The sequence below is a fragment of the Trachemys scripta genome, chromosome 10 (assembly GCF_013100865.1).
Source record: "Trachemys scripta elegans isolate TJP31775 chromosome 10, CAS_Tse_1.0, whole genome shotgun sequence".
NCBI lineage: Eukaryota > Metazoa > Chordata > Testudines > Emydidae > Trachemys > Trachemys scripta.
In genome coordinates this window covers 17,731,567-17,745,008 of record NC_048307.1, presented here as the reverse complement: position 1 = coordinate 17,745,008, position 13,442 = coordinate 17,731,567, and the positions used below count along the sequence as shown (strand labels likewise).

At 42.5% G+C, this 13,442-nt stretch overlaps 1 protein-coding gene across 2 annotated transcripts in view; it reads right to left on the bottom strand.

The window, feature by feature from the left end:
• The window catches only part of SMG1 (SMG1 nonsense mediated mRNA decay associated PI3K related kinase), a 119,532-nt gene extending 113,513 nt beyond the window's left edge, over positions 1–6,019 (bottom strand). Inside the window, exon 1 of one of the 2 annotated variants that reach the window (XM_034785001.1) lies at positions 5,802–6,019. In XM_034785001.1, coding sequence (XP_034640892.1) covers positions 5,802–5,890 — 89 coding nt within the window. In that variant the 5' untranslated portion in view covers positions 5,891–6,019. The remainder of the gene's footprint in view (positions 1–5,801) is intronic. The other variant, XM_034784999.1, reaches the window with a different exon arrangement.
• Between the last annotated feature and the right edge of the window lie 7,423 nt (positions 6,020–13,442).

Below are 13,442 nucleotides of genomic sequence, written 5' to 3'. Positions count from 1 at the left end.
ACAGCAGAGCATCTCTGGCAAAAAGCCTGTGATCAAGCTAACTACCTTCACTATGAATCCAATCTCTCCCCCTTCACTTCTGCCATCTTCCTAAACAACTCTACTTCTCCAACTTAACTGACTGTCATGTGCTCCATCTCAGCCTCAATCCTCAAACCCTCCCTGCCTCCTGCCTTAATTTCTCTCTCTGCACAGGATGAACTTGTACAAGAAAAAGTTGACAACATGGGCAAAATATGACAACTTTCCCTCTCCCCTAGTTTCCTTCCTTTCCCAATCCCCTCCTATAGCTCTCTCCTGTCAGAGACATAGAAGTTTCTTGTCCGACCGTCTCCTCTAATCCCTCCACTTGCCTCAGTGACCCCATCCCATGCCATCCCTGGGGGTACACCAACTCTTCTAGAGATTTGCCTAGTTTTACAACAGGCTACATAAAAAGCACCAGCGAAGTCAGCACAAACTAAAATTCCATACAATGACTTGTTTATACTGCTCTGTATACTATACACTGAAATATAAGCACAATACTTATATTCCAATTGATTTATTTTATAATTATATGGTAAAAATGAGAAAGAAAGAAAGAAAGAAAGCAAGCAATTTTTCAGTAATATATGCTGTGATATTTTTGTATTTTTGTGTCTGATTTTGTAAGCAAGTAGTTTCTAAGTGAGGTGAAACTGGGGAGTATGCAAGGCAAATCAGACTACTGAAAGGGGTATAGTAGTCTGGAAAGGTTGAGAGCCATTGCTTTAGTCTTTCTTTTAAAAAATAAATTAATTACTTAAAAAAAAAAAAAAAAAAAGCTTGACCCCACTTACTTCTCCAACCCCTTCTTCCACCCATCTGTAAATTCATTGAATACGCTGGTTACAATTGTTTTCTTTTCTCCAATTCCATCCTTGACCCTCTCTAATCTGGCTTCTGTCCCTCGCAATCCACTGAAATCCCTCTCACCAAAAGCTCTAACAACCTCTACCTAATCAAAGTTTAGAACCAGTATTCCATCCTCATCCTTCTTGACCTGTCAGCCATCTTCAACACAGTCAACCATGCTTTTCTTGAAACCTTGTGCGCTCTTGCCTTTCATGTTTCTGTCCTTTCCTGGTTCTCCTCCTACCTCTGTAACTGGTACTTCAGCATGTCTTTTGGCACATCCTCTCCATCACCCGTCCAACTTTCTGTGGGGGTTCCACAGGGCTCTGTATGTGGCCCCTTCTCTTCTCTCTCTACACCTTATCTCTGGGGAATATCATCCACAAAGACAAATTGAATGACTATCTCTATGCTCACAGATCTACCTCTTCTTGCCAGTTATGTCTCCTTCTGACATGACTTTGTGGCTGTCTGTCAGCTCAAGCTGAATACAGCTAAAGCAGAGCTGTTAATCTTTTCCACCAAACCCTCCCCACTACCCCCTTTCTCACTCACAGTGGACGACACCACCTTCCTGCCTGTAACCTACATGTCATTATCATCTTGGATCTCTCTCTAGGTCCTCACATCAAGTCTATGTATAAATCTTGCCGATTCTTTCTGAATAACATCTAAGATACAGACTTGTCTATCCATTCACACAGCTAAAACTCTTATGGGGTCTCATCTCAATCATGTCTACACTAGGGTTTAGGTCAACTTAACTACAGCACTCAAGGGCGTGGATTTTCTGATCCACAATTTTCTAATGTAGCTCAGGCCTAATACTTAGACTATAATCAATTTGAGGGCAGGGACCATGTTTTTGTTCTGTATTTGTACAGCACCTACCACAAGTAGCTCCTAATTCATGACCAGGGGTTCTAGGTGCCATGGTAATACAAACAAATAATAATAATTCAGAACACTAACTTACATTGCATGAGAAGGATAACTTCCATTTTCAAGAATTAAATTCCAGGATTGAACTTGTATCTATCAGAGTAGTTCTGGAACTTTTACCAGTCAGAGCTTTTGTTTCTTACTTCTCTATATACATCCTCAGCTACTGTATTGTTTGTGTCTTTTTCTGTTCATAAAGAGAAGTTCAGTTATTCCAGAAGTAACTCCTGGTTACAGGAGCAGACTATTTAAAATCCATCTACCCTGTCTCACCATGGCCTGAAAAGGTGAATGTTAAAACCATGGTTCTAGTCCTTACCATTATGCTGCATCAGTAGACATCAGTTTGCTTAATGCTTCTGTGTTGCACAAAGCCTGCTTTCCTGTGAGTGTGAAGAAGTACTGTGTGTTGCACAGTTAATTAAGCCCAATGCTAAAGATTAATAGCAGACAAACTAGCAGGAACTCCACAGTGATATAAATTTTTAATTTTTTTTCCAAAAGCCAAAGGAAGTGGACACTTGTAAGGAAAACTAAGGAGGCAGAGGCCTGGAAGTTCAGAAAGGCAGCAATTGAGGGTCTAAATGTGATCAAGTCTCCTGATCAAAATTCTGCCACATACACTCAGGTCTTGTCCATACACAGTTAGCTATATTCATTTAGAAACAGATATAGTTAAACTGGTACAACCTCCCTAGTGTGGATGCAGTTATTCAGCAATAAAGGAGCTTATAGTATATCATATAGCTTATTACTCTCCAATATACAGCATTACAAAAACTGTGTGTAAACCAGCCCACACACATCTGACAGGTATTGCCGCATTCACATGGACACGAAATTCAAATTCTGCTTCACCAACTAGACTTTATTAGAGATGGATCTGAGCTGCAAAATTCAGAATCAGATTTTTCACACCTCAAGGTTCAGGAGGTTCTGATTCTGATGATATAGTTCAGATTTCATCTCATTTATCACGTTTACAGATCATTAAACTTCAAAACACAATATCCTAATTAAAGGGATACAGTCAACTTAAAAAAATAGTATTTCCATTTGAAAGTTTTGTACATACTATTGGCCATGAAAGATTAGTGAAAAAAGTTTTATTTTCTTTTTTCCTGCTTTGGAAATTTGATAGAATTTTTGCAATTTTGGTGCCTGCATACAACCTTCCTCTGCCCCTGCAAGAAGCTATTTACCACTAACCAGCAGCAACAGAGCTAGAACTGAACAGGTAGTAAACAACAGACAGGTGTATACACAGAAGGAAAAAGAAAAATTCTGAGTATATTTTGTGTTATAATTGTTATCCAAAAGTTCATTCTAAACATAAAACAAGGAAACAAAAAAATTCACAGCTACTTTTAAATTAAAAAAAAATATCAGAACATACTATTTAAGGGAGCTCTATCAGAATTTTTTTAATTAGCTGACAATATACCTTTGCAAAGATTTTTTTTCCTTGTTGAAGGCTCAATTAAACAACCGTATATTAATTCATACGGTCAAAGTGATCTTTGTATTATGGTAACATTTTTAGACTTCATACATATGTAGAATTATCTCACAACTCTCATTGTGCACATTTTTATACTCTTTGGGGTGCCTGGGAGATAAACTAAGGGGTAAAGCGAATTGCTGTAGGTTGAGGTTACTCCCAAGGACAGCTACAGATCTCACTTATTCCTTTACAAATGCTCCAATTTCATGATCCTCTGGATACAGAGGACCAGGCCCCAGTCACATTGGGAAACTAACTTGTCAGTGACAATGGTTCATCTCCTCTCAGTCACACTTTCTGTAATACTGCTGAATACAGTTTTGTTCTTACTGTGCCAACAGTTAAACCATTTTCGCCTCCTCCACTTCAATGGTTTTCAGTAAGTCAATTTCCTAGTATAGACAGGGCTTCAGCATCTGTAAAGCACATTTTCTATGCTGAAAGAAAGATGGGTCTTGTGGCAAATTAACATGTCCTATCAGGAAGCTGTTATCACAGCTGTCACAATATCAGCAGGGACACAAATTACATCTAACCCTTTCTTTTAGGGGGAAACTCTGGGTCAAGAGCTTAAAAGTATTTGACTTCAAGTATGGAGTCCAGGACTCCTCTGCAGGTAATCATTTAGGGAATAAGGGAGGTACCAGACTGTAGGCCATTGGAAGTCCTCCATTGTTACTGAAGAAATAGGATGCCACAACAGGACATCAATATGATGGCTTGCAAATTTCTAACTTTTAAACTTGCAATTTACTACACCTCAACAACTAAAGAGAGCAGAATTTAGTGAGGTGTGACCATGTGATCATTTAAATGTTGCATGCTTATTGCATACTCAACATCCCTAACATGTGGAGTGCTGACTACTTAGTCAAAATGAACTTTTGTTTCTTTCACATATATGAAACTAGCGTTCCACCCATACAATAGCAGGATCCACTTCCACATCCATTCAATCTCCCCATTCCAATGACAATCCCATCAATTTAAGAAACTACCGTGATACTGACAGCAAACTTCAGAACTGCAGTCCCTTGCTCTGTCAACTTAAGTTTTGGTAACGTTCAAACGAAGCCAAAGAAGTTCAACATAGAAACAATAATGAAGAAGTCGAAGGACTTAGATACTTCAGGCCAAACTACAACAGTTTCACAAAAACAACTTTAAAAATTAATACACTAAACTAAAAAGAACAGCAGTACTTGAGGCACATTAGAGACTAACAAATTTATTTGAGCATAAGCTTTCACATACAGAGAGCATGAAAAGGTAGGAGTTGTCTTACCAACTCTGAGAGGCCAATTAAGTAAGAGGAAAAAAACTTTTGAAGTGATAATCAAGATACTAAATCAAGAAACTAAAGCAGTTTAGCAACTACACGGGTGATACATGTTGGGAATAATTCAGATGCAAAATACACTTTCACTTATTGAAATGTAATAACTGCAATACATCACATACAAAAATCCCATTAGTTTACTTGCAACTCTGGACTACTTTTCCTGATTAAAGAACAAAATTTATATATACATTGTGTGTGCTTTTTTTTAAGCCCTTGAAAGACCTCCAGTATGTTTGCAGCCTCTATTCTCCTTCAAGTAATTTCCAATTAAAAAACACAAAGAACAAAAATGCACTTACTGAAGGTTCCCGTAAATTCTGTTTCAATATAAGCAACTCAAAACGTCTGTTTACCACTAAAGGAAAGTGTCTCCTAGTATAAAAGAAATCACTGAGCAACAAAGTTGCTACTTACAATACTGTGTGGGGTGCCAGCAGCAGCTGAACTGAAATGTCTTAAAATCATCATAAACTATAAATCACCTAGGTCAAAACCCTGAAAGGGGAAGGAGAGGCTGGGCTAAATCAACATAAACCCAACCAAACTAGGATTCTAAGAAGTTACGTGTTGTGTGATACAGAAACATTTTGTTTCTCTAGCCACCAACAGATAAGGAATTGCTTATATAGCAGGAAATACCCCTCCACTGTCCACACGTCCTACCCCAGCTCTTTCCAGTACCCAGCAAAGTCTGGATCCTTTATATCAGAGGCGTCCTGGCGTTTCGTTCCCCATCTGACTAGGCCACATTAGAGAGGCAGTGGCCGTTCACCCCCCACACACCCCAAGCCTGAGTGTGTAGGCCCCAATAGTCAGGGACTGGGTCACTCGCACCTCCCCCCATATCTCCCTCTAGATCTAATAGACAGGGACAGGGACTGGGTCATACCCCCCCTCCCTCTAGGCCCCAATAATCAGGGGGTGGGTCACTCCCCCCTCCCCATTTCCCTCTAGGCCCCAGCACTCAGGAAGCTGTGCCTGCCTACGTAGAAAGCCGGGGGTTTCTCCTCTCCCACACACCTTCCCTCCTCCCAATCTCCACAGGCCCCTGCACAGCGGGAACAGGCCAGGCCAGGCACCCCCCATGGCCCCGGAGGCCGCCTAGGCCGCGCCTCCCCCTGCCCGAGCCCAACCCACCTGGGTTGCCAGTCATTCCAGCTCCGCGGGTGATAGTGCTGCCTGGTGCCGATACCGCTCAGCCGAGACCCCGGGGCTCTGCGGCTCATTACCTTGCCCGAGAGGGCATGGCCGGCCGGGCAGCGGCGCAGGGCAGGGGCGGCGGCGGCTCCTCACTCGCTCTCCTCAAGCTGCTGCTGCTACTGCTGCTGTCTCACAGTGAAGGAGGAGACGACGGCGGCGGCGGCTCCGCCTGCTGCTGCTGCTGCTCCCTGGCCGAACGGCATGCTGGGATTGCGGGCCATGGGGCCGCCCCGCTCGCCCGCCCTCCGCGGGGCACCATGGGACAGCAGCCACCGAGCGGGGTCACCCCCGCGGGGTCACGCGGAACCCCCCCCCCCCCGGGTCCCCCGCTAGCCGTATACTCACAACGGGCTTCCCTAACCCCTCCCCCACGCCGAGAGGGCACACGCACCCGGGGGGGGGAGACTCCTCAGGGGGGGACTCTGCCTTCCGGCCCCCTCAGGAGGGGTCTCCCCTGTCTCCCATTCTTTGGTGTGTTCGGGGGGTTTATTCTCCCCTGGGGGAGCCTCTTGGCCCCCACCCACACGGAGAGGGGTTTAATCCTTAGGAGGCGTCATCCTGTGCTGAGAGTGTCTCCTATCCCTATGAGGATAGGGCAGGGTTTCGTGCCCTTCTACCCATATTGAGGGGCCTACTTCCCCAAAAGTAGTTTCCTACCTTCCTGGGTACCTTGAGGGGTCTTCTGCCTACCCAGCCCAATCCAGGGCAGAAGTTCACAGATTGGTGTGCTACAGAGTATTGGGGGTGGTCAGCAGGAAGCTGGCTAAACCCCCGGGCTGGTTTCTCCTTTTTACTTCCAGCTGCTAAAAAATACATGACACCTTTGTACTGGTACTTTTCTAGGGAAACAACTGCTGTAGTTGCCACAAGGATGTGACTGAAAATGGGAGGGGAGATAAATCTACAAGAAAATGCCTGCCTGTTATACCGTGGTCCACACTTGAAAGAAAGTGAGAACCTGTGCGGTTGGATACATTTTCAAGGAAGATACTAGGGCGGGTCTACACTAAAAAGTTAAGTCAACCCAGCTAGGTCACTCGGGTGTGAAAAATCCACACCACATCCTACAGAGGCTATGTCTACACTTACCATTTAAAGCGCAAAATGTCCCTTTTTTGCGCTAAAACCGCGGGAGCGTCTACAAGAAAACCACCCTCACGAGAGGCATATAGCTCTTCTCACTGTTCTTTTTGCACTGTTGTGAAAGTGAAGACATGTTCTACCAGCGTAAACACCTTTTGGCCTCCGAAGGATATACCACAGTTCCAAAAGTGACCACTCTGGCCAGCATCGCCACTGGTCTGACGCCAGGTAAACGGACATCCACCCCTCCCCCTGTAAACCCCGGGAAGTTTGAAACTTCCTTTCCCTTTGCTTGTAGATATGGCAGAGGAAGCAGCCAGACAGCAGGGGGTTTTAAAAAAAAAATCCCAAAAAGAAACAAGGAAATAATGGGGCTGCTGGGACAGGAAGCAGGGCAGCACGGAGCACTGAGCAGGGACCCAGAATGCTTTCAGCTCACCCTCCCTTTCCACAAGACCTATCGAGAGAGCTGCACTGTGGGATAGCTGTCCTACAGCGCTGCTGTCATCCGCGATGGAAGTGCTGCTAGTGTAAACACTCGCTGACGCCTGAGGAATTAAGTGAGTACACAAAAGAGCACTTTTCTTTCACCGGTTCCCTATCGCCGATGAAATTTACAGTGCAAAAACTCTGCAAGTGTAGACATACCCATAGTTAAGCCGACCTAACCCCCCATAGACAGCATTAGGTTAGTGGAAGAATTCGTCTGTCGAACCATTTACCATCTCTTGAGGAGGTGGATTAACAACAGCGACAGAAGCACTTCTCCCTCACTGTAGTGAGTTTCTACGCTGAAACGCTACAGTAGTACAACTGACACCTGTTTTTTTTTTCTCCAAGAAATGGATGCCTTACATTGGCTTATTTGGCCACCCTGTGTTTCTGTTCTTACTGAATATTCCTCAAGTTTTCATGAAATCTAATACACTCAAGTAAAAGACTCAGTAAAGATACTCATAGGCCTAAGCTTTCCTGGGTAAAAAACCCAGTTCTTCAGATGCATTTGAAGATGTGGGTTTTTTACTCACGAAAGCTTATGCCCAAATAAATCTGTTAGTCTTTAAGGTGCCACTGGACTCCTGGTTGTTTTTGTGGATACAGACTAACACGGCTACCCCCTGATACTTGACATCATAGGCCTAACTGCTCTTATTTATTACTGTATCCGAAGTTGAACAATGGCATGACTTGGGGGCCTTGTTAATATCAGCCAATAAACTGCAGTTGTGTTGGTGAATGAGCTGAGTCAATTGGCATATTGCCACTTCTAGCTTTTTATTGGACAGCACTAAACTTATTGATGTGGTTTTGCATCCCTCAAGCAATGCTTGCAGGACATCCACAGGTTCCAAAATAAAATTTCAGGGCTCAGAGCCATCACATCACAATGCTGAACTGCAACATAATTATATTTTAATGTGATGTGACCCAGTGTCATCATAATGCATCACAACATGCTGACGGTGTCACAAATGGTAACCTTGGGTACGCACTGTGTGTGTACTGTTTCTACCTACTAGCTTTCAAGTGCTTATCAGTTTCAGGGCAATACTATAAATCATGTTGGTTCAATTGCAATACTTAAATACTTGAGTCAGTTTTACAGATATAACCCATTGTACATGGCGTTATAAATCCTTTCATTTGCTGTCTTAGTCCTACTTCTTTTGGAATTTAAATTGAGAAAATTAACCAGTAGCATTTGATATTCAGCAAACTGAAGAAATAAATTTAAAACAGTCAAGTCAAAATCAGATTTTACTGGAGTACCAGCAATATCTAGTGCAAAGGTTCTCTGACTTTCACAGAAAGAATCTTGTGGATCATATCAGCACTGATTGATAATGGAGCAGATCACCTCCCCTCATATTCATGATTTCATAAAATCCTTGCAGCAACTACAGCAGTTGCCTATGGGGAAAGGAAAGGTATTATTAGGGATGTATTTTTAGCCTCCTTTTAATGTGGTTTAGCAGCTGGACACAAGAAAGAGAATTAGCACCATGTGACCAACCTCTGTCTGTAGGCCACCACAGTTTGAGCACTGCTGATTTAGTGGGTAGAGCAGGGAGCATTGTATAAGAACTGGATTCTAGTAATGAATCTGCTCCTGAATCTGTGTGGTCTTGTGGAAATAATTTAGCCTCTCTGAGTCTCATTTTCTCCTTTTGTAAAACAGAGATAATAATGGTTGGTTAATTACATTTTGAAATCACTGTACAAACATTAAAATGCTATATGAGTGTCAAGCACTATTAAATATGTAATTGAGCTATTTCTGGTTAGAATGACTACATTGTGAAATTTTGATAGTCTTTTGGGTAATAATTAAACTTTTCATCATGATCAGTGAGATATAATAATAATAATACTTGTCACATAGAATTTTTTAATCTGTAGATCTCAAGGTGCTTTACAAAAGTGGATAAAAACATTTAATCCCCATTTCACAGAGGAGATAGCTAAAGCACAGGAAAGTTGAGGCCCACATTTTCAAAATTGGCTTTTAAGTTTGCTCTTCTTGGGTTTTGGGTCCCAGATTTAGATACCTAGGGCCCAGGATTGATGTCAATGGGAGCTACAGATGCTCAGCACCTTTGAAAATAAAGCTGTAGGTGTGTAAAGCTGGCTAGCCAAAAATTGAGGCACCCAAAATTAGAGACCATTTTTGAAAATGTAGGTTTAAGTCACTTGTCCAGTGTCCCAGAATGAGTCAATGGGAATGTTGGAAACAGGGCTCTGGTCTTCTGACTCCCAGCAATGTGCTCAGTCCACTAGACCACATTGCCAATGTTCTTTATAATGCAGAATTTTGGAGCTGATTGACACCACTAATTCTTTTGCTGATTTCCAATTTATCCTAATGATTTACTGACTTAATACGTAAAACTATTAGTCCAAGTGTTATTTTTAGTTGTAATAAAGAGCAATTTGTATCCTTCTACTGTGCTTAAATAAGACAGCATATTACATCTTACAACCCTCACCAGTTTGCTGACTTACCCAGCATGGCTTTTCTAAAAAATCTGTGCATGCTAAGGAGCACGAGCCAAGCCAAGCCATTTTCTTGGCTCCATGTATACCCTTAACAAAGCCACATATTGAAAGAAAAACAATCACCATTGTGGGTGACGGAAAGAGATGCTAACCATTTCCTAGTTTGGAAACAGGACTGAGGCCAAGGAGAAAAACAGTATTTGACTAAAGCACAGAAACACAACCCACCAAGATTCTGTAGTTTGAGTATTACAAGTGGGTGCCTACTAAAGATTGCAAAGGATTCCTAGAATAGAGATTCCTGTAAAGATAACACTGCTATGCAAACATGACTGTATCATGTAAAACATTGTACAACTTACTTTCATTTAATCCAAAATCGATGTTTATACAACCTCCTTTACACTAACATATAAACAAACTGAAACAATGGACCTTATAAGATAATACACTCATACATTCTAGATTGTTGTTGCCATTGCAGATTTTGTTCATTTAATGCCAAGAAATCTTACAATAGCTTCTTTGAGTGATATGGCAAATTAAGGCTGTTGATTAATCACAGTTAACTCACACGATTAAATAAAAAAATTAATGGCGATAAAAAAATAAAACACAATTAATCTCACTTTTAATCGCACTGTTAAACAATAGAATACCAATTTAAATGTTTTAAATATTTTTGGACGTTTTTCTACATTTTCAAATATATTGACTCCATATGGCAGCTGAGAATATAGTCAATTTCTAGTCAAATTGATTTCCAGTCGTGTAAGCATATTTCAGCAAATTTCTGGTGTAGCAGAAACTCCATCTGGGGCTTGAGGTTCAACAGCAGTGCAAAGCTGCTTGGTCCACCTTCACAGCTGACCAGACCTCTCCATTCAGCAATATGTAGAAGTATGAACATTAGCAGAAACCTCTCTGGCATAGATTGCCAGATCTCTCCACAAGACTGGAAAGCCACCTCTCTTTTCCATTCTGGTACCTTGAAAACTGTCATGGTCTCCAAATGTTGGCCAGCTTTTAAAGAAGAAATTTCAAACTGGTAATTGAGACATTATGAACATTTTAATTTTTTTAAACCATTAGTACATATTTCTTACCATTAATAGCCTCTGCTCCTTCCTCATGGGCTGCAAAAGTTGTCTGAGAACCAAGGATAGTCTAAGGCTATTTCTACACTGCACACCTTACAAGAGCGAGCTGTGCCACTGCAGTTGCGCCATTGTAAGGTGTGCTGTGTGGCTGCACTTTATCGCTGGGAGAGAGCTCTCCCAGCAACAAAATAGAACCACCTCCAACAAAGCGCTGTCCACACCGGCACTTTTCATTGCTAAAACTTTTGCCATTCCAGGGTGTTTGTGTGTGTGTGTGTGCACACCCTAGAGCAACAAAAGTTTTAGCGACGAAAGTACCATTGTAGACAAAGCCTAACAGTCACGTTCCTGGAATGCTGAAAAGTATCAAAATTGTAGGCTTCTGCCGCAAAGTTATGTTATAAGATCATAAGAATGGTCATACTGGGTTAGATCAATGGTCCACCTAGCCCAGTATCCTGCCTTCCAAATTCCAACAGTGGCCAGTGTTGGGAGAGAAATATCAGGGGGTAGCCGTGTTAGTCTGTATCCACAAAAACAACAAGGAGTCCCGTGGCACCTTAAATACGAAAGCTTATGCCCAAATAAATCTGTTAGTCTTTAAGGTGCCACCGGACTCCTTGTTGGTTTTGTTGGGAGAGAAGTGAATCTTAATCCAACATTCTGGCAAGCCAGCCAGTATGTAGATTGGGGTTAACAACCAATATCCCAGGGCCCGTGACCTAAGAGTATTGGAATGCAGAAAATATGAAACTCAAGTTAAATACACAAATATGATATAAAGATACAAGAACTGAGAAACAAGGTCACTGAATTACAGGCACAGTGTTTTACAATTCTGAGGCTTTGAGTGAGAATGTGAGTCTCTGAAGGAGCAGAAAGCATTCTGCAAGCACAGCTAAAAGCAGTTCATTACTGACAGGCACTTTTAATCAGACAGTGAAACTTTTGGGAGGAGAAAGCATTAATATAGTCAGGAGGCTCCACCTTTTTATAATCCATTTTTTCCTTCCTTGAACAATCTGGACTCTAAAATGCTCATAGGTGACTGTGACAGTCCAAAACAATCATGAAGGTGGTACATGAAGGGAAGTGAAGGTTAAAAATCTTTCACCAGTGGAGATATCAGCCATAATGAAAGAAATAGATCCTTGTCCCAGAAGCAGGGTTATAGAGGAGGTGTTAAAGTGGCTTCTGAAAATTAGGGTGAAGGCTGAATTTTGTGATCTGACTAGAGGAGATTGGGAGACAATTTTGGAGAAGGAAGTGGACCCTGGGGTTTGGCTGTGTATTCCACAGGGCTAGAGAGTCAGGGACAGTGGCAGATCTGACGCAGCAATCACCATTGTTGGTGCTGTGGAGCTGAAAACTTAGGAACCCCCTGCAGAATATGAAGAATGACTTTTCTTTGCTTATTTTCTGGTCACTAATAATCCCTCTTGTGATGGTTCAGACTACCCACCACAACTTGTTGTAGATGGGCTACTTGCAGAGGTTAAAGGGGCAGTTAAAATGGGGTTTGATGGGGTAGTACTAATGTTCAGACTTTGTCTGAAAAAGCGGCATGTGCTTTCTTCCATGCCTTGGAGGGTAAGAATAAGGACACAGTGGGTGAGGCTAAAGCATTCAGGCTTGAAAGTGGCAGAAACCCAGTTCTGAGGGAGGGTAGTCCAGGACCCCCTGGTTATTGGAGAAGGTGTGGGTGCGAGTGGCCATGGGCACCCATGGATCACCTTGCATGAGGTAGAGAGGCTTCAGGAACTGACCTCAGGGACGGGGAGTGATCTGCTGGGTAGAACCATTTCCTCCATCCCCCAATAGGGATACTCAGCTGCCTCCCACTCATCCAGGATTCTTACCTGCATTACCTTTGCTGGGTAGGGATGCCCCCAACATATCATCAGTTAGAGGAGGCATTCATAGGCAAGTTTTGCTTATTAGTGGGATGTCTGTCTCTTTAACGTCTAGAATCCTGGTGGGAGATGTCACACAACAGTGTACTACCATGACTGAACTGACGAGCACGGAACCACTCACTGGCTTGCTAAACCTTTGATGTCATGGTGAGCAGCTTTTTTGTCACTCATGTCTTTGTGGCTGATGCTTGTAGGGAAATTTTAGGAGCAGAGTGAATGAAAGCCTGGGGTTGTAAGGTGAATTTGGCTAACCTTTTGCTGTGGAATTCATCACAAGGTAAATGAGAACATTTCCATACTAATGGCTCACTGCAGTGTTTACAGTTAAAGGGGTTTATTCTTTAAATTAGAGGGAACATGTGACAGATGCTGAGGTTCTGGAATGATGCGTGCTATTTCCTGAAGTTTATGTTTGAAGTTTTGAGTGTGGGAGTATGGATGTGTGCATCCAGGTTGAGGGAGAGGGTCCCCCTCCCCAGCAA